The sequence below is a fragment of the Talpa occidentalis genome, unplaced genomic scaffold (assembly GCF_014898055.3).
Source record: "Talpa occidentalis isolate TD23 unplaced genomic scaffold, MPIMG_talOcc4v2.1 talOcc4.16, whole genome shotgun sequence".
In the NCBI taxonomy this organism is placed as follows: domain Eukaryota; kingdom Metazoa; phylum Chordata; class Mammalia; order Eulipotyphla; family Talpidae; genus Talpa; species Talpa occidentalis.
This window is the reverse complement of record NW_023601653.1, coordinates 2044110-2065059: the sequence shown is the minus strand read 5'-3', so window position 1 is coordinate 2065059 and position 20950 is coordinate 2044110. Positions and strand designations below refer to the sequence as shown.

At 61.5% G+C, this 20950-nt stretch overlaps 1 protein-coding gene across 1 annotated transcript; it reads left to right on the top strand.

The window, feature by feature from the left end:
• Window positions 1–2572: 2572 nt before the first annotated feature.
• Window positions 2573–20046, top strand: SAMM50 (SAMM50 sorting and assembly machinery component). The gene is made up of 15 exons (XM_037513405.2): window positions 2573–2658; window positions 6289–6399; window positions 7240–7341; window positions 8052–8139; window positions 9055–9161; window positions 9552–9682; window positions 9914–10001; window positions 11998–12126; window positions 12550–12621; window positions 12889–12975; window positions 13919–13989; window positions 15959–16026; window positions 17115–17261; window positions 17810–17951; window positions 19839–20046. Exons 1-15 carry the CDS (start codon window positions 2638–2640, stop codon window positions 19882–19884), a joined length of 1410 nt encoding a protein of 469 aa, XP_037369302.1. The 5' UTR covers window positions 2573–2637; the 3' UTR covers window positions 19885–20046.
• Window positions 20047–20950: the final 904 nt, after the last annotated feature.

Below are 20950 nucleotides of genomic sequence, written 5' to 3'. Positions count from 1 at the left end.
CTCCGGGGGGGGGGGGGAGTTCTGAGGTGCCTGAGCACATGTGGGCTGTAGCATCCACATGTCCCATCAGAGAGGGCAGCAGGCTGGCCGCTGAGTCCGTTGAGTCTGTGTTTGTTTCAGGCCCAAAGCCCCGGAGAGCAGCACAGAGCCTCCCCCACAAGGACCAGAAGACAGCAGGCCCCTCTGGCCTGCACACCCCGATGCCCGCCCCGAGGACTGCCCTGTAGGGACCAAAGCCGGGTCTCCCCAGGCCTCCTTGTTGGGTAGCCAAGGCTCTACTGGGGCTGGGGGTGCCCCTCCTCCGCCCCTTCTCCAGTGAAGAGTTTCTGAGGCGGGGGGTGGGGGAACTGAGGCCTCCTTTGTCTGGAGGGACTGGGCCTTTCTAGCTCTGCGCGGCCACTGTGTCTGTGACATACTGCCCGGCCCCAGGCTGAGCTTGCCGTGTGCTGACACCAAGGCGGTCAGACTGAGCTTTTCTGAAAAGTTGGGAAGCTACGTTGGGCCAGAGGTCCGGGGAATCTGACAGTGGAGCCTCTGGGTCCCTGGCGGGTTGTCTGGGAGCGGCAGCTGGCCTGCCACGCGGAGGGCCCCTCACTGGCTCTGGCTTGTGCCCTCGGGTGTCCTGGACAAAATTCCTTGGAGGACCGTGTGGCCTTGGGGGTACGCAGGAAGAGAAAGGCGTGATTCTCCCCCCATAGGAAGCATCACAGTTCCGGAGGGGGTGATTTCTCTGAGAACAGCCCCACCACCAGCTCTGGCCAGGGCCCCGGGAGATGGCATCATCCTGTTTACCTGCTGGGACACCCTTCGGACCCACCTAGCCTAAGTGTTGGGCAGTTTTGTAAAATCTATGGGAGCCTGATTATCTGTTGAATTACATACCATGTGAACCTGTGAGAACACATCTTACAGGGCCTCCCCGGTGGCGCAGCGGTTGAGCGCTGGGTTGCGAAGCTGCCCGCAGCCTCTGCAGCGCCGGTTCGATCCCCGGCTGCTCCCCGGCCACCGGAGGAGGGTCCCGCATGGCGCGCAGACCTCTCCTGCCGCCCGCTGCTCCCCTCAGCAGTGTCCTTCGGTCCTTCTGCCTGCTCTGCTCCCCGCTCTGGCTCTGGTGAATTCTCTCACCCTCCCGCGCTTCTGACTGTGCCCAGTGCTTGTATAAACAAAAATAAATAAATAAATAAAAACAAACATGCCTCTATTTAAAAAAATTAAAAAAAAAAAACAAACACATCTTACAAAAATCCAATGCCAGAGACAGTCCTCCGGGGCCCCCCCGCAGGAACTTGGCCCTCTGCACAACAGAAAGTTTGGCCTCCTTTCTGGGGGTGCCATATTTCCTCTGGTTTCTGGTCTGCCTTCCCCTTTTCTCATTGTCCCCCCTTCTCTCTGTCCTCTGCTCCCCCCAGCCCTAATGGAGCCCAGCGAGCAGCAGGCCCCTACCTCTCCCACGCGTGGGAAGTGGCGGCAAGCAAATGCAGTTGGTATGGAGGTGAAGTGTGGGCGCCTGTCTCAAAGGGAATGTGGGTTTAGGGTCAACTCCACATGAGCCCGTTCTCTTGAGAGCCTGAACCCCTAGAAGGCGGGGCTACTCCTGAAATGTGAAATATGGGGCATTGTTAGGGAGAAATGATATCCCGAGCTAATCCCATGCAGGCTTTGTGGACCCCACCCCCACTCTAGACTAAAGCCATCAGGACATTGGGAAAGACACATCCCATCACCACCAAGGGAGGGTGGCTGGGACCTGAGGGTGGAGTTGGGCAGCCAGGTTGGATATAAAAACCAAACACGTGGGCCTTGGGGGGCTCGCTGTCACTCGCCTCCTGGCTTCACGGCTCCTGGCTGGCAGCCAGCTCTCAGAGTGCCATTTTGGGATTCCTGATCGGCGGATCGGGTAGGACTCATTTAAAACCTTGTCTCCCACTTTTCTCCCTGAGCTGTCCATTTCCTCTTCTCCCCTTCCCTTGTCAATAAACCTTTTATGAACCTTTCGCGTGCGCCTGCAGTAGAGCATTGATAAGTCCTTTCAAGCGCGCGGGTGAGGACCCCCAGTCAGGCACCCCGTTTTGTATCGGGGCTGCCTACAACAGGGCCAGCCCCCGGCACACGGACCCCCAGTGCCCAGCCCCTTGCTGGCTCCCATGTCTGGGCAGCGGGCACCGGGCTCCTGCCAGGTAGCACCGGCCCCGGAGCGACAAGCCAGGAGGGCGGCCCTCGGCGTGAGCGCGGGGCAAACCCCGCCTGCCAGGACCGCCAAGGGGGAGACCGAGGCCCGCCCGGGCGGCTGCCCCGGACCCCGGCCTCGCCCGCGCCCGCCGGGCCGCCCTCCAGCCGCCCGTCTCCGCGTCGGCGGCCCGCGACGCTCTGCGCTTGCGCCCTCGCCGCGCGGCCCGGCTTCCCGGCGGCCCCGTGAACATCCGGGTCACGCCCTTCTGCCACCCAATGACCGGCGTCGCCGAGAGCCAGGGGGCGGGGCGGGGCGGGGCATCATGGCCGCCCCCAGTGCGCCGCGTCCGGGGGCTTGTGGGCGGTGCGCTGACGGGCAGCGCGGCCACCGCGGACCCGCCCTCGGCCCGCGCGGACGAGGCTCGGTCGGGCTGGGCAGCGCTGCGAGCGGCGGCCGGAGAGGGAGCCATGGGCACGGTGCACGCCCGGGTAAGAGGCCCCGCGACCCCGGGCTGCGTGACCTCTGGGCGGGCGCCGCGGGGAGACGCTGTCGCGGCTGCGCCCCGGCTTCCCCGGCTGCGGGGCCGGCGGGGCGCGGGGGCCGCCTGCTGTGTCCCCGCGCCGGGCGCCGCGGGCCGGGTCGGGGGAGGAGGCCGCGGAGACGCGGGCGCGGGTCTCGGGGCGGGAAAGCCACGCTCGGGCGCGACTCGCGCAAGGTCACTCGGCGCGGCGGCCCGGGGGCGGCGCGAGCCTCCCGCGGCCCGGAGCAGAGCCAGGACTCCTCCAGGACCTGCCCCCTCAGCCCGCGGCCCTGCCGGGCGTCTTCTCTCCGTAGCCGCCACCGGCTCCCGGCCCCTCACCCCGCCTGCCATGGGCACGGCCGACAGCTGGTATCCTTTGAGGCCTTCTCCCCCAGACGCCCCTAGGCAGCTTGTTTCGCCTCCTTGCAGCCAAAGGCCGAAGCTCTCTCTGCTTTACTCCCCCCCCCCCACCCTCCCCCCAAACTGGAGGAGGTAACAGCAGCTCCTCGCCCAGCGCCTGGAGAATCCCGGGACAGTGCACATACATTTCGGGCCGGCTGCCTGGCACTAGGCGCTCCTTGCCCGACTGCTCTCCTCTCTCGTGATCTTAACCGAAGGCCAGAGGATGCGTGTCTATCCGAGGTCACACTGTGGAACTCCGGAATGTCCTAATGTTATAGGGCAGCCCCGATACAAAACGGGGTGCCTGACTGTGGGTCCTCACCCGCGCGCTTGAAAGGACTTATCAATGCTCCACTGCAGGCACACGCGAAAGGTTAATAAAAGGTTTATTCACAAGGGAAGGGGAAATGAGGAAATGTACAGCTCTGGGAGAAAAGTGGGAGACAAGGTTTTAAATGCGTCCTACCTGATTCCCAAATGGCGCTCTGCGAGCTGGCACGAGCCAGGAGCCGTGAAGCCAGGAGGCGAGCAATAGCCAGCCCCAGGCCCACCTGTTTGGTTTTTATACCCAACCTGGCTGCTTAACTCCACCCTCAGGTCCCAGCCACCCTCCCTTTCGTGGTGATGGGATTTGTCTTTCCCAATGTCCTGATGGCTTTAGTCTGAAGTGGGGGTGGAGTCCACAAGCCTGTATGGGATTAGCTCAGGACAGCCTTTCCCCCTAACACTAAGAGTCAGACTTGCTGAGTCCCAGCCCTCGGCATGACGTTTTACTGCAGCGCGGGGTGTTTTAACTCACCCTGCCCAGCAGTTTTCAGGAGTTTGCCTTCAGCCTCCAAGAGAATGCAGCAGAGAGCACAGGCAGCCTAATGTCTGGAATTGGACTGGAGTGGCTTCGCAGATCTTTCTTTCAAATGAATTGTGTTGCTGGAGTTACTGCCTGCAACTCCCTCTCCCAGACCTCCACACCCAGTCTTACCTGTCAGAACATCCCCTCATCTTTGAGCTCCTTTCAGGTCCAACCCGAACCCTCATTGGATCGTCTACCAACTACCCCTCCTGCATGCTGTTTTAGCTCTGTTTGCACATTTGTCTTACCCTTTTAGGGCCAAATTTCTAGATGTTACAATGGGACCTGCTTCAAGACCTTGACTTGCATCCTTTGTGGTAACTTAAACTTGAACTTGTTTTTTGAACAGTACGGATTCACTGGTTTATTAACTGTTTCCCAGTACTGCCGTCTGTGTGCCTGGCACTGTTGTAGATGCTAAGGACACTGCAGAAGAAACAAGTCTTTGCTTTTATTGAGCCCTTTGATTAGAGTATTGGCAAAAATGTTCCCAGTTCTTTAAATTTTGCAGTGTGTAAACTTCAGTACACAAAGCATGTTCATGAAATGTGCCAATAAGAGTTGCTATTTATTGGATCATAGTTTTGAGAACTAGAGTAAATGATTCCGTTTTTAAAATAATATACAACAAAAATGAAAGGATAACAAACAAATGATACTTTTTAGCGACTGCGAACTGGGAAGAAGCCCTCCCAGCTCTCTGACCCTACCTGAAGCCCCAAATAAAATGAACAACTTGATCTCTCCCCAAAGAGAACACAAATTACATGTTCTTTGCCCCTTCATAAATATTCCTGCATAAATATTCCACTTCTACTACTATGAGGCTCGAGCACTGCTGCATACCTGCTTGCTCAGCACTCGCCATACAGCAGGAGGCAGTAGACACCTGTAAAATGAAAGGACAAGAGAGAAAAATCACTCATCCATCCATCGCACAGGAGTTGGCATGCCGCATGTCGTGTAATTGTGCCAGGGCGGGGTAGAAATGTGGGGAGGGAGCATGTGCAAAGGTCATGCGAGCATGTGCGAAGGTCACGCGCTTCTCTTGTCAGAGGTGTCTGTGGGGGAGGGACTGAGTGAGCCTGATGCCAGGGATACTCCCAGGGGAACTGACATTTAAGAGAGTTTTTGAGCTACTTGGGGGTATTATTCCAGGCAGACGGAGACAACAAGGAGTGTACACGAGTGGGGGGGTGGGGGGAGTGGGGATGGAGACTGACAAGAGAAGCAGGTGTGGGCCTGGGGAGGTCCCGCTGTGCCCCCCTGCTGCGCCAGGTTGCACCACTCCCACCCTACCCCCACCTCCGCCCAGGCACCTATGAGCGCCTCCAGAGTCTGCTAGGGTCTTTACCTTTCTGGCAATCAGTGACAGCCATGGGCCAGCACCCACAGGAGGCTGTTGGCTCTTCCAGGGAAAAGGTGGCAGTGGCCCCAGAGTCCCCGACACCGCACATAATTCAAGTGCCAGATCTGTGAGCACGGGAAGTGCTTAGCTGCAGAGAACTGGCGTAGGAAGAAGTAGCCAAGTGCTGTCAGCAGATTCCCCAGACTTGCCCATTTGTAGGTCAGCTGGTGCCACAGGAGCCCCGCCTTCCCACTCTGTCTCCAGGGGTGTCCAGGGATCCCTGGGCCAGGCAGGCCTCTGTGCCTGTGTAATGTTATGCGCATGTTACTATGTCTCCTGGAAGAGCTAGACCAGGCACAGCCCGTGGCGTCCTTGCGCGGAAGATGCCTCAATGGCTTTGAGATGCTGATCGTTCCCATGGACGGAAATGTCGGCTCTGGCCTGTGAGCACGTGCCGTCGTGCTCAGTGTGTGAACAGGACTTTCTGGACCAGAACATGTAGATCAGCCTCCAGGAAAGTCTGATTTAGCAACTAGGTTTGTCAACTTAATCATCTTAGAAGGTGCCCAGTTTTGATTTTTACAATGAGGAGACTTTCTCCAATAACAGAAAAGCCAGTTTTTCTTTTTCTTCTCCCCCCGGTAAACGTCTTTGTGGTGTGCTTTGAATTGCCTTTGTCTTCAAAAGGGCCTCAAGTGTACAGACTAGGCCAGCTGTTGTTCTCAGTTCACGACGGTCACTATAGGCTTGTGCCTGCCACGCTTGTCTTACTAATGATACGGGAGACACTCAGTGAACGCAGTGAAAGCCACGCAGGGCTTCTCACTCCCTCACAGCTCAGGACTTACAGTCAACAGCTCACAGCTACCTTTGCCCCCACCACGCCCGCCCCTGCCCCACTCGCCAGAGGAAACCCCGGACAGAATTCTCTGGAGCCCCACCTAAAGAGGTTTGGTTTCCAACTGCTGCAAGTTCATTTTCTGCGCTTCCTCCCCCAGAGCTTGGAGCCGCTTCCCCCTAGTGGGCCTGACTTTGGAGGATTAGGAGAAGAAGCTGAATTCATTGAAGTCGAACCTGAAGCTAAACAGGAGATTCTCGAGAACAAAGATGTGAGTGCTCTGCGGGAGGCCCTGGGCGCTGCCGAGGGCAGGGCTGGCCACCGGAGGAAAGGTCTTTCTGCTTCTGGAGAAGTAGTTCTTCCTTGGCGATGATTTGTGTGGGAAGCTTAAGCAGGCACATTTTTATACTTAAGTTATTAAAAAAAAACCCACAAGTATTTCAAGGGCAAATTCAAATGAAGCCTAAGTTTCTGCTCCGTTCCTGCTCCCGGAATAAAGCCCCGGGTCTCCAGTGGAACTTTTCCTTGACTTTGGCGCTATTGAAATGAAGCAGAGGTGGAGCGAGGAGGCAGGCGCTCATTCCTTCATCCAGGGCTCAGTGTTCTGACGCTTGTCGTCGTACTTGTCACTGCCCCCCTCTGTGTTCCCCGCTGCCCCCTGGGTGCTGCCTCGTTCTTGGCCTTTAGAGCGAAAGCCCCGTTGAGGCAGGAAGGGCAGTGCTCTGTCCCTGCGTCCCCGGGTGGGTGGACAGCGACTGGCTTCCAGGTGTCTTTTTACCTGCGGTCGGAGGCGTGCTGGGTGGGGGGCCGCACGGGGTCTCGAGCAGGGCACACTTGGCTAGAAATCGGGGTCACCGACAGTGCCCCCGGCCAGTGCTTGGGGAGCAGGTCGGTTCTCTGGCTGTGGAGACCTTGTCAGGCTCTCCCAGGAAGTATGGACCTGGCAGAGGGGAAGTTTGAGTGACCCATTTTTTTGAAAAGGTGCATATAGCACACAGAACAAGGTCTGGCAAGTGTGGCTCGCTCAGCTTGCCGGTGTGGGGGTCCTTGAAGACCTGCCTGATGCCTTGTCCCCGTGCCGCGCTCCGCGGTCGCTGTCCCTGTCACGTAGGTGGTCGTGCAGCATGTCCACTTCGATGGGCTGGGCAGGACGAAGGACGACATCATCATGTACGAAATCGGAGATGTTTTCAAGGCTCGGAACCTGATCGAGGCAAGTGCTCTGCGTGGTCCTCTCCCTGCCCTCCTGTAGACCCCGTGAGCCTCGCCCTCCTGGGCCCCCGAGCGCCCCTTCTCCGCTCTCCTGCCCTGAAGGGAACGTCGGCGCCCCAGGCTGAGCCCCGCAGTTCTCTGGATGCTCCCCAAAATGTGTCTCTCATCCTGGAGGAGGCCAGTCCGGCACTGTCACAGAAGCAGCACCCTGCTTCGTGCCCAAGGCCCCCTTGGGGGGAGTCTCCCTGGTGACCCCCTCCTGCCGTCTCCTGGGACCCTGGCTTCTCTCAGCGGCCGGCACCGTCTCCTCTCCTCTGTGCCTTCCTCTGTCCTTCTGTCCTTCTGCCCCTGGACCACACGCTCAGGCAGGCTTCCTCGGGGCTGGTCCTGCTGGCTCGTCACCGTCCTCCTGTTACTCCACCTCACGGCTGCGTTCCGCCACGCTTTCAAAAATGATTATATCTTAAAAATACTAAGATACTAGCAGGGCCCGACCCCTCGCCCTGGGTTGTGCGTCGGCGGGTCGCGCGTTGGTAGAGCAGGGGACGGGCCCGCGGCGCGGCTGCTCCTGCGCTCTGGCGGTGCTCGCGCGCCCTCTCAGCGTCTGGTCTCAGCGGCCTCTCCTTGGCTGTCAGCCCTGGGGCCCGTCGTGACCGGGGTGCTGTAGCTGTTACCGAGGATTCCGGGTCTCAGACTCGCGGTTCCCCGCAGGTGATGCGGAAGTCCCATGAAGCCCGAGAAAAGCTGCTTCGTCTGGGGATATTTAGACAAGTGGATGTTTTGATCGACACGTGTCAAGGTATGCCCGGGGTGGGGTGTGACTGCCCCCTCATTACCATCCGGGACACAGAGCCCCGACATCAGTGTCACGGGAGGCGTCTCAGGAGGTGCCTGGGGCTGTGTCAGGCTGAGGGAGAGCACCGGTAGTGGCGACTCTTGGCCCCCGGCTGTGAGAGACCTGGCGCAGGTGGGGGGGGGGTGCTGGGGGGGCGGCGTGTGAGGAGGTCACGCATGTGTGGGACCCGCTGCATCTCCAGCTCCATTTTTCTATGAACCCAAACTCGATCTAAACAACCAAGTCTTAATAAAAAAAAAACAACATGGTGTCGCGCTTGCCCTGGACCAGAGTCCAAGTAATCCAGGGCCTGGTCCTGGGCCTCTGCAAGCTTGACTGACCCCCACTCTGCACTGCCATCCTGCCATCCCCCCTTGCTTGTGAGGAGGCCGGCCCTGCACCCCAGGCCCCAGGGCCCGTGGCAGGTGATAACATAGCTAACCACCCCACTGGCACCACCCCTGGCCTAAGGAAGGACAGAAGTCACCGCCTGCTATGTGTGTGTCCCACTGGCTGCTCCTCTGGGCTCACAAGAGTCCCCCGAGTCCTGTGAATTCCACGTTTCAGGGTCACTTCAGTTGAGACCCTAACCCTTTCGGGCACCTGTCCCCAGGGGAACGGCTGCCTTGAGCAGGTAATGGGCACGTGAAACGCGCTGCTGCCACTGCCTCCTCAGGGCAGTCCCCCCTGCAGGGAGGAGATGGGGCGCCTGGTGTCCAGGAGCCTCTCCAGGGAGTGTGGGGCGCTCCTCACTGAAAACAGGCGCTTGCTTTTCGAGGGAGATGGCCCCGTGACACAAGCCCTCGGGACGCGCTCTTTGCGGGGCCTGCCATGGCTCCATGCGCCTGCCTCGGGCTGTGATACTTCTTTTCTGCTCAGGTGATGATGCGCTTCCAAATGGGTTAGATGTGACCTTCGAGGTCACGGAGCTGCGGAGACTGACGGGCAGTTACAACACCATGGTCGGGAACAACGAGGGCAGCATGGTACGCACGGCCCACCCCGGGGGCCCTCTCCATCACGAGCTGTAAAGACTGATGGTGGTTTCTTGGCTCCCATCCCTCCATCTTTATATGTAAGGTGACCCGTGGTTGCTCGTTGATCTAGAATTATTTATCGGCTGTCTTGCTTGTTTGAAAGCAATTTTAGCATCTGTAGTTAACTAGGAATGACTTGGGGGCTGTGTGTATTCAGCTCAGCCAAACTCCACACCCACAGAGTTGATTCCCCGAGTGTCACGCAGAGCACCGTCAGCCCGTCCTGGACAGTCCAGGGCATGACATGCTCCCGTCATTCCCAAGAGGAGCCGTGGGGGCCTGGTCTGTGTTACAAGTCACGCTTCCTTCCTCTGAAGACACCTGTTTCTTTCCTCCCAGGTTCTTGGCCTCAAACTGCCCAATCTCTTGGGCCGGGCAGAAAAGGTGACTTTTCAATTTTCCTATGGAACCAAAGAAACTTCATATGGCCTCTCCTTCTTCAAACCACAGCCTGGACACTTCGAAAGAAAGTAGGAAGCCAGACAGCCCGTTGAGTACAGTGGCCTGTTTAAAGTTAAAGTAGATGGCTTGTGTGTGGGAAGGAACTTTCCAGAATCAGCTGGCGCGCCTGCGGTGTTACAACTTGCCATAGCTCCTCGTGAAGATGAGCCCCAGAAGCATAGTTTAAACCTGTTGATTTAAATGTGTACACGTTGTAACCGCTGTCTCAGCTTTTAAAGCTCTGTCCCGTTGTCTCCTAGTTTCTCTGTAAACTTATATAAAGTTACTGGACAGTTCCCTTGGAGCTCTCTGCGCGAGACGGACAGAGGCGTGTCGGCCGAGTACAGCGTGAGTAGCATTCTGCTCCTTCTCTTGTGCAGACCCACCCGAGCTTGTTGACTGGAGAGATGGAAGAGGCTGGGCCAGGAGTGCACGGGCGTGTCGGGACGGGTGCCAGACCGGCCACATGGTGGCCGCTCCCCCTCTGTGCTCGGCCTCGCCTCCTGGCTGGGCCCTCCGCTGGCTGGGCACAGGCTGCAGGGCTGGAGAGCGGCTGACATGCACACGGGCCCCTCCTGTGACCTTTGGCCGGCTCTGCCCTGCCCTGCCCTGGACTTCCCATGACCCCTGTGGCCTTCCTCAGATGTGCTCGGTGCGTAGCTTGAGGCCGCCGCACGGCGCCGGCCTGGCCTTCAGAGTACTGACCGCCGCGTGGCTCGGGCTCTGTGTACTGCCGGCAGGCTCCAGCTAACCCCAGCGAGCCAGTTCCTGGCTTTCTGATGCACCTGTTGTTTCATTTTCCTTCCTTTCTCTGCTTGCCCTTAGTCCTCCCGCCGTCTGGGCTGCAGTGAGTGAGGCAAGCCCTTGTGACGCGGTGCTGTTCTGCCCCCAGCCTGCTCTCCAGGTGGGCGGCATTGGCCTCGCCTGCGTGCACTTGTTAGAGGTGCCAGTCCACAAGCCCACCTGCCCTGCCAGTCAGCATGGCCGTTGGCAGGTGCCCCGTCCCACAAATCTGCCCGAGAGCCTGCAGGAGTCCCTGCTGGGCTGGGCTCCGCAGGGCGCCGGACATGCAAGGGGCGGCACCTGCAGGTGCAGTGTGGACGGGATCGCCCACAGCCTCTGCTCTCCCCATCCTCTCGCCCCCATGGCCACCTGTCCTGGTCCGAAGGGGTTGCCCTCTGACACCTTGCTGCCCTGCTGTGGCGTGCGGAAGGGCCCGGCAGGCCTGCTCCCTCCAGCAGGTCTCAGGCCGGCGTTTGGGAGCCTTCTCTTTCTCCCCTGTGCCCCACTGTCGCCTCTTTCTAAGCCTGTTCCCAGAGCAGATTCTTAGGCGAGTGGGGCCACCCTCTCTGACCACATGGAGCGGGGAGGCGAGGCCTCGGGGTGCGGGAATGGGGGGTTGGCTTTGCAGGGGGTAGGGAGGCAGGGGGCAGCCCTGGAGGTGAGAGCGGTGAGCCTCTGGGGACAGGACCGTGTCCACAATGTGTGTCCTCAGCGCCCACACAGGCCAAGGCTCCCTCTGAGTGGGCGCCGTCTGGCCACCGCCTCGTCCTCCTGTCAGTGAACCCAGAGACAGCAGCTGTGTCTCCCAGTGGCGGTGTTCCTCTTGTTAAAAGCTGCCTGGTGAGAAAGGAGGCGAGGACGTAGGTGAGCCCTCCGCCCCGCTGCCCTTTGGGAAATGGCTGACCTCAGGAGGCCCCCGGCGCGGGGGTGGCGGGTGAGAGGACTGCCCTCCCGGCGCTGGCAGGGGCCTCGTGGTCGTTCGATAAGTAGTTGTGTTGAGGTGGGTGCCCCAAGTTCTCGTCCTACAAACTGGATGGGGCGTCTGGGCTGTCCCCCCACCCGCTGGTGACCTTTAGTTCTCCTGCAGGTCTAAGGCTCATTGGGGGCTGCGCTGGCTTCCCGTCAGGGTTATGTCCTCAGCCCTGAAGCTGCCAGGGCACAGGCTCCCTGTTCGAGCCCAGCACGGGTGTTTCCCAGAGCACCTCGGACGGCTGCCTGGCCTGGGGGAGGCGGGGCAGGCCCCAGTGCACGGGCGTTGGGCCCCTGGCGCGGGCTGGACTTGCTCATTCATGCGCCTCCGTCCCCTCCGCGGGCGAAGCCTAGGTCACCTGGCGAGGCTTCGGATGAGGGGTCAGAAGGACCGGTGGGGGTGTCTGGTCATCTCAGGGGTCGCCCTGCACAAAGGGAAGGGAGGAAATTTGTGATGACGAGGCCGTGTAGGCCGCCCAGACACTCGCTACCACATGCTCTGTGTCCCCCGTACCCCCCGCCTCCCCCCATAGTGACAACACGAGGCCGGGGTCAGGCCTGAGCAGGCCCTCACCTCCCGTGTGCTTCGCAGTTCCCCATCTGGAAGACCAGCCACACCGTCAAGTGGGAGGGCGTGTGGCGAGAGCTGGGCTGCCTGGCGCGGACGGCGTCCTTTGCCGTCAGGAAGGAGAGCGGGCACTCCCTGAAGTCCTCTCTCTCGGTAAGGCGGGTGCGTGCGTGTTGGCTGGGCGCTCGGCCGCCTGTGCCCCTGAGCCCTGGGGGACCGTCCCCCCCATACTGGGCAGAGGGCCAAATCACAGGCGGGGCCCTGGCCACTGCGAATCTGTGGTCATGGCCCTTGTCGATTTTTCCTGAGTACCAGCAGCGGAGATGGGAAATGGAAATGTGGAATTTTCGCTTCCAAAACCCCTGACGGAACTGGGCATCCAGCTCCTCAGGACCAGCCGGTGCGGGGTTGGACTCCTCCCAGGGGGCGGGCCGGTTCCTTCCACCAGAAAGGGCTGCCCCGCTGCCCTCCACGGGTAGAGGAGGGAGTGAGCCCACCCGGCTGGCATGGGGGTGGGCGGGGCGCGGTGGCGTCTGTCAACGAAACACATGGGAGCACCCGCCCCACCTCCCCCAGCACGCCATGGTCGTCGACTCTCGGAACTCGTCCATCTTACCCAGAAGAGGCGCTTTGCTGAAGGTGAACCAGGTGAGTTCCTGATTTTCTTTTTTAAATACCTTGTTTAAAATTTGGCCCCACCAAGCCCATCACCCCTGCGTGCTCTCGGGAACTGCTCTGCGGTCACTGTTCACGTGGTGACCCCGGGCCGCCCCAGGGCAGCGGGAACGCCGCCTCTGCCCAGTGGGCCCAGTGGTTTCTGCAACGCGGAGCTGCTGCCGCCGAGGTGGCTGCTGTGTGGGCGTGAGGCAGCGCTCGGCCGTCTGTTGTATTCATCTGAGGCTTCTCCCCCACCAGGAGCTGGCGGGCTACACTGGGGGAGACGTGAGCTTCCTAAAAGAGGACTTTGAACTTCAGGTGAACAAGCAACTCGTGCTGGATACGGTGAGTATCTAGCCAGTGTTGTCACCTGTATTTTAATCCCGCGCCGTTGGAACAGTTCTAGAAATCTCAGCTCACACGAAGCCTCCGTGCTGGTCCTGACGTCGAGCCAGAACAGAGTTCGCTCTGGGAGAAGGGCCGTAATTCCCTTTGGAGGGCACTGCTCCTCACTCCCCGTGGGCCCACAGAGGCCCCTCCAAACTTCAACCGTCATCTCGGGGAACAAGCGGCCGGCAGGAAATGTGACTGGAGAACAGGGCGGCCTCTGTTCCTCCAAGGCCATGCCATGAGTTCTGAGTCTGCTTCGCTCGGCTGGGTGTGTGGGGCTCCGGCGCTGCCAGGAGTCTCCCTGAAATCCAATTCGGGTTTGTCCCCCCGATTCAGGGAGTAAGTGGTCGCAGGTGGGTGGGGATGGCCCTTTGTGCCCCACTGTTGCCCTTCTCGGCTCCCTCGAGACTTGGGGTGGAGCAAGTGCTGGCAAGACCCGATGCATCTGCCTCAGGCCAGGCAGATGTGGGGGCCAGCGTGGTGAGGGCCTAGTGGGTGAGGCCTGACCGCATCGTGGTTATGGCACATGGGTGGCCCGGCCTGCAGGTGGGAGGCTGGGAGCCCGGGTCTGCTTCTGCCCGGGGTGCGCTGCCATCCTCCTCCCTTCGGCCTGCAGCACCCTCTGCCCCGCCCTGTGTGTGCTGAGGCCAAGCCTGAGGGCCTGGGTGGATTCCACGGCCCTGGGCCCTTGGCCGCCCCCATCACCCTGGCTTGTCCTGATGGGCTGGGCTTCCCGGGAGGAGCGGGCACTGCCTCACCTCTGAACGAGCCATACCCGGCGTTTTGTGCTAGTGTCGGGTGCGGGGTGTGTCTGGACTTGAAGTTGCGGGTGTCAGCGGCGTCGCGGGGCACTGGCGCTGAGGCGGGCTCGGGGCCGTGAGCAGGTGTGTCTCTGCAGGTGTTTTCAGCGTCTCTCTGGGGCGGGATGTTGGTGCCGGTCGGCGACAAGCCCTCGAGCATCGCGGACAGGTGAGTGCGGCGGCCACGTGGCCCTCTCCGTTGCTTCATTATCGGGGGGGTTCAGAGACTGTATTTAAGAAGAGATTTCAAAGCACAGAAACTGTCTTTTTTGTGCTTAAGCTAATTTCAAAATACCCAGATGCTTGATGTTTCCTGCTTATTCGAGAAGGAGCAACAAGCTTACTTTATTACATTGAAGAATTTGCATTGTTTTCTTTTGATTTTGAAAAAGCACAGCCCATAGAGATGGCAGGAAAGTAACAATAGGGAAGCACTTGAGAAGGTAAAAAGGAAAATCCGCTCTGGACTCAGCGGTCAGCATCGGAGCCGTTGGCTGCGCCTGCGGCCGGGGGCGCGGGGCTCACCGCCTGCGCCTGCCCTTGCTCATACGCCGCGTCTTCAGCGTGGATTTGTGTCCTCCCTGCTTTCTGAGGAGTTTAAAGACATTCGGAATGACCTTTGCCCACATCCCGGAGCCGCGGCGCGGGGCTTGTGACAGCGACGGGCTGCAGAGAGGGCGACTGCAGTCGTTCCTGAGAGGCTCCTAAGTGTGGGGTCACGATCTCAAAGGAATGTGAGGCTCAGTCAGGCTCCTAGAGGGCTGGGCTGGAGCCACATTACCCCGCGGCCCTGTGAAGCCGCTCTGTCTGCCTGTCGCTTTGAAGTGCTGGTTGTCCCCAAGGCTGGGGAGCCCCTTCCGTAACCGCGCGCCCTTGAGATGTTGCTTAGCGTGAACCCGCTCCGTGCCCTGGGAGGCGGCGAGCGAGTGCATCTTCAGTTTCTCAACTCTGAGCCTGACGGACGCCTGGGAGTGTGCAGAGGCCGTGGGCCAGGACGCCGGGATGGCAGGCGGGCGCAGATGCCCACTGTGAAGAAGCCCCCCGCTTGTTCGAAAGAGTGAGACGGATGAGCCTAGCGAGAACCACCTCCCGGAGCATTTAGTTGACGGGGCCCGGGTGCGCGTGTGCGGGGTGTCGCACCCCGGTCTGCAGAGTCAGACACCAAGGCTGTGGCTGGGCAGGGGCGAGGGCACATCTCCCTGTCCATGCTTCCTGGGCGTCTTTGCTCTTCCCCAAGAGGAAGTGTGCGGCGGGGTTTCAAAGGATAGTAAGCGGCGCTGCCGCCTGTTTCCGCAGCTGACACTAGTGGGGCCGCGGGAAGCCTTTGGCAAGAAACCCCGACGGATTCGCAGACTTCAGTCTCCAGGTCAGCTGAGCACTGGCGTGAAGGCTTCTGTGGTCCTGCCCTGTGCCTTCGCGCCACCTCAGGCTGGGGCCGCGCGGAGCAGGGAGAGGCGGCCCGAGCTCTGTGGCCCCAGCGGGGGCTGCTTCCTGGCCGCGACGGTGCAGACTGTCCCTGGCCTTCTCGGGCCCTACGCGGGGATTCCTGCCCGGAATTGCGCTCTCCTAAACTGTCCAAGTTCCCAGACCATGGCTAGGCCTGCTGAGTAATAGTTCACGCTTCTCTTTTTGTTCAGGTGGAGTCGAAAGGGGTGTGCTACCCCAGTCCACGAGGAACGTGAGAGGCGTTCACTTTTCCGGATTGTGATTCTTTCCTTTTTTCTAACTAAGAATCATCGTACGAAACACCGGCGCGTTTGCGGGGCCGTGACTCCATTTTGGCCTGTCTCCAGGTTCCGCGTCCTCCCCTCTGTAACGTCAGGGCCGGTCCTACAGGATCCTCACTGTGAGGCTAGGAGGTGGTCTGGAAGGGCCACGTGGGAGACCTTAGATGGCAGGGACAGCCGCGGACGGGGCAGCCGCCCTCTTTCCTGAGGCTCGTGCTGGTGCCTGCCTCTCCCCTGCGTCCCCTGGAGTTTGAAGTGTTTGCTCAGACTGTGGTAAAATTCCCTGGCTCCGTGCATCTCCTGACCCTTCAGCACTGCTCACGTGCGGACGCCCACAAGCCAGAGCTGACGGCGCCGGCTCCCGGCTGTGACCCTTTGTGGCTCCCCACTGACGTCTGCCCTTCTCTGCAGGTTTTATCTCGGGGGACCTACGAGCGTGCGGGGGTTCAGCATGCACAGTGTCGGGCCGCAGAGTGAAGGTAGGTCTCCCGCGACGCGCGGCCTCCGCTCTCGGCTCGGCTCACGCCTGCGCTGGGGTGCCAAGGAGTGAGCCCGCCAGGCCGGCACGCCCAGCAGAGAGCTGAGGGAGTTGTAGGAAAACGAGGGCACATGTGGAAGCCACAAGCCCATGCTGTGGTCGCCTGCCTCTCAGGGCGCACACCCCGAGGCAGCAGGGTCACAGCTAGATGGCGTGAACCGCTGACCACCGCGACGTAGGCCGGGTATTTCTCAGTGGCCCAAGTTAAAGGGCGTTTCTGGTTTCTTCTCCCGTCCTCTATTTAGCCGATATGTTGCGGTGGGTAGAGAATACCTTTCTGATCAGAATGTAAGAGATGATTTAAGAAAAGAGAGGGCCGGGTCTGTCTTGCCTGTTTCTCTAAAACTTTATTTAGTTAAAGAACGAGGAGACGCAGCCGCCTTGGGAGGAAGCAGCCCCTCGTCCCCCGAGGTTCACCTTGGAGGGGTTTTCTTTTTGGGGCCTGTCCTGGTTACGGGCACTAAGGCACTTGAGAAATGCCAGCACTTAGGACTGCTGCCGGACAGTGGAGTGGCGCCCTCAGGCCCTGCGGATGAGCACGCTCGGCCCTTAGTCTCGCGTTTTGGCAGAAGCCACCTGGGTCCACGGGGCAGCAGACCCAGTGGAGGTGGCCCGGGAAGGCGGCGTCTCCTCCGCGGCGCTGGGCGGGCATCTGTGGGGCTACCTGCTCGGGCCATAGGCCTGCAGGAGCCAGTGCCCGTCTGGTGTGGTCTGGATGTGGGGCGTCTCGCCTGCAGGGGAGGTGGGTCTCGTCCCCGAGCACATGGGGTTCATGAGCAGCCCTGGCCTCGTTCCAAGCGTTGCAGATACAGTCACTGAGTCGTTCTTGCTGACCCGCCCCTCCCACCCCCTCCACACCCCCCATTAAAGCAAGAACAGGACAGATGGGAGGAGAAGGGAGACTGAAATGAGCCCCTACCCCACCTCCGGGCCCAAGAGGCTTGCCCGGCTCCCTGTGGGCACAGCCAGGCCTGGGTCGAGCCGGGGCGCGTGAGGCTGCACCTGACAGCCTGTTCCACTCCTTGACAGGAGACTACCTGGGCGGAGAGGCGTACTGGGCCGGTGGCCTGCACCTGTACACCCCGCTGCCCTTCCGGCCAGGCCGGGGCGGCTTCGGAGAGCTCTTCAGGACCCACTTCTTCCTCAACGCGGGCAACCTCTGCAACCTCAACTACGGTGAGAGCAGCCCAGGGCCTTGGCACAGCCACTTCGGGTGGAAAAGCTGAGCATGGAGCGGGCAGATGCAGACCAGCGTCTTAGAACGCCTGCAGCCCCGGAAGGGCCCGAGGGACGCTTACGGCTGGATGAGTGCAGGGCCGTGAGACGGGCCCTCTGAGCCGTCACGCAGGCACCCGCTCTGGGCCGGGCCTCGGGGCCCACATTGCGTGGGGTTCAGGCCCCCCCCCAGACCACTCGGGCCAGAGCAGACGCACGGCAGGCACCTGGGTGGGGCGTGAGAAGAGCCATCTTCACAGCAGGCGGGCCCCGGAGTGAGGGCTGCCTGGTGTCCGGGATGGGGTGCCCTGCGAGCAGAGCAGCCCCGGATGCTTCGGGGACAGTGAGCGAGGCCCCAGGCCTGTGGACTCGCCGGGGCATTCTCCTTGAGTTCCGGACCTGGCCTTCAGCGTCCCCAGAGACCACGTGGCAGGAGGAGCAGGGCTTGTCTGAGGACCTTTGGTGGGTCCTTGGGAAAGGTCTGGTCACACCCCCTCTCCTCTTCTCAGGGGAGGGCCCCAAAGCTCATCTCCGCAAGCTGGCCGAGTGCATCCGCTGGTCTTACGGTGCCGGGATCGTCCTCAGGCTGGGCAACATCGCCAGGCTGGAGCTCAACTACTGCATCCCCATGGGCGTGCAGAGCGGCGACAGGTAGGCACAGCGCCCCCCCCTCCAGCCCCCTCCCCATCGCGCTCTCCGGTGGGCACCTTGTTTTGAACACGCTCATGGTTTCATGTGGGGGATATTGACTGGCTGGCAAAAGGCTGAAAAGGAGGCACAGATTTCTCCGTCTAGTCGAGAGGGGAAATGGGATGTTCTGCACCCACTGTTCGTGCCCGTGGCTGCCGCCTCCAGAGAGCCTCGCGGGGCAGGCCGGGCCCCAACGGGTGACCTTGCAGGCTGGGGGCTCGGGCCTAGGGGAGAGGCTGGCTCCCCGCCGCAGAGCCTGGTCCCAGCGCCTTCCCAGTGCGGGTGTCCCCCACCTTGGCCTGTTGCCACCAGTCGCTTTACTCAGCGAGAGTTGAGTGTTCCACGGGCGGGGGTGGCAGGCCAGCACGGCTGCAGAATCAGCTCCATTTCCTACGTTACGTGGTACACGTCGTGTAGACCTTAGAAACTGGAGGCGCTGCCCCGTGGCGCGTGCCAGTCCGTGCTGTGACTGGACACGGCTGGGGCGTTGCTGCAGGTGCCTGGGGGCCGGGAAGGCTGAGGCCTTCGGGTCGGGGGCCTGGGGGCCGCCTTCCGGTTTGTTGGTGGCATGTTCTGTGCCTCACATGGTGGGGCAGGTTAGCCCTTGGGGTCTCCTCCCACAAGGACCTCACCCCTCGGGGGACCCCACCTGCATAGCTGTGCCTGGTGACCTCATCCAGCCCAGGACCCCCCAAAGGCCCCGCCTCCCAGCTGCGCAGGGGTGGGGGTAGGTCCACGACCGTTGCTGGGGAACAGCCACCTGCTGCGACAGAGCTCGCTTCCCGTCCTGCTCGCGGCCGCGCCTGTGGGCTCAGCGCCCCGAGCTGTGGGTTTTCCTCTCCGGCGGTCTGGCTACACCCTGTTGCCATCAACGGCGGCTGAGTCATCGCCCAGTTTCCAGCGAGAACCTGTAGCTCGTCCTCGCTGAGGAAACACCGCCGCTCTCCTCCTACCCTCCCTGCACGTGCGGCCTGGTGCTCAAGTGCCGGCCGGCTCGCGCCTCTCGGGCCCGCCAGGCCTCCTGCTTTTCCCTCTGCAGCAAAACAGCCGTGGCACCCGCCCCCTCGGGAAGGGGATGAGGTCAGGGGCTCTTGGCACCCACTGGGCTGTCTGCTGGGGGGGTGTTAACTGCAAGGACAGAAGGTGTCTCCCCCTGCTTGGTCTCCTGGTGGGACAGCCCACGAAGTTTTAATCTTTGACTTCCCCGTCTAGAGCACACGGGCTGTTTCCGTGACGATCAGCGGGTGCCTGGTGCCCGTTCAATAGAAGTCCGGGCGGCACCAGCAAATACACTATAAATGCTTCTCACCGCAGAGAAAAGCAGCAGCGCCCGTGGGCTTTAGCCGCTGTTGAGTGCCCCGGGAATAGCCCTCAGCAGCGAAGATGCCCTGCTGCCCCCGGCCGGCTGGCCCTGGCACCCCCTGCCAAGTCCGGCGGCCACCTGTTCCTCAGCCTGAAAGTGGGGCGCACTCACCCAGGCGCTGGCTGGAGGGCGGGTGGGTGCAGTGCCCGGGGTGGCCACTGGGCGTCAGTGCGCGCCGAGAATCGCAGGCTGCTGAGGGCGGCGTCACCTTCCAGCTCCCGGCCCCTGCTCCCCCCACCCCCCCCACCCCCGCCGGGGTGAAATTTGAAAACCATGTTTCGGAGATTCATTTCAAACGTGGCTTCTGGAGGAAGGAAGACGCTGGCTGTGCTCATAATAGCCGAGCGCGGAACAGGGCAGCCCGGTGGCGGGTGGGCGTGGCAGACGGGAGGCCGCGGCCCTCGGGGAGCACCTCGAGCGAGGGGTCCTGCTGGGGCGCTGGGGGTACCGCGCAGACCGCTGGGTTCACATCTGCCTTTTTTCAGGATCTGCGATGGCGTCCAGTTTGGAGCCGGGATACGCTTCCTGTAGCCGACAGGCGCGGTGTCCTCTGCCCCTCGGGAGAAGCTCGGGGCTCGGCAGCAGCGAGTCCCACGGTGCCACACGCTTTCTCCAAGGCCTTGGAGGGCGTCCTGGTGGGAGCCTGGCAATAAATTTTAAAGACGGACGCCCGATGCTGTGTGGGTGTGATTGTGCCCGGCGGCTCCCCCTGGGGCCCACGGGGTGGCGCCCTCCACACCGCCGGTCCTGGCCCCACCACCCTCTTCCCCCCAGACCCTGGGTCTCCATGCTGGGGCCTGAGCCCAGACACCCCAGTCCGCAGTCACGGGAGGGTGCGCCCCAGAGGGTGTTGGCCACACGGGAGACGGGGCGGGGAGGTGCATGGGGAGGAGGACCCTGCGCCGGGGCACCGAGGCAGAGGGGGACGCGTGTTCTCGAGAGCCGGAGCAGCTTGGGGCTGGGCCCCAAGTGACCCCTAAGCCCCGCGGATTAAAGCAACACGAGGTCCCTGCGGAGCCTCTGGGGGTCTGTTCCCGGCCTTTTCCAACTTCCAGAAGCACCTGTGGTCCTTGCCTGGAGCCCCTCCAGTTTCCCAGGCCGGCAGCCCGCCCTCCCCGCGCTGCTGGGACCCTGGAGGCGGCGCCCCCTGGGCCGCACTGGCCGAGCCCCGCCTGAGCCCCGCCTGTTGCAGAGCGAGCTCGTGGGGTCGTCCACCCGCCACACCTCACCTGCGCCTCGGGAGCCGTCTTCAGTGTATCCTTCAGTGGAAAGCTTTTTTTTTAATTAAGCCTGAAATCTTCAGAAGGTGGCACCACGTGGACGTGTCCAGGGTCACAGCGGACGCCCAGCCAGGCCTCAGCTAGCGGGCGAGCTGGTCACAGAACCAGCCAGAGGGCTTGGGCCGGCACAGCCTCAGGGGATACGGGCCAGCTCAGCCTCAGAGGGCTCAGGCTGGCCTGGCTCGGGGCTGCCCTCAGCTCTTGTGCTGGTCTCCGTGGAGCGCATCCCTGGGCTGGCTGCAGCTGGACACGTCCGAGGAGGGACAGGTTGAGGGGGACAGCTGTCAGCGGATGAGCCCTGGTCAGGAGCACCGTTC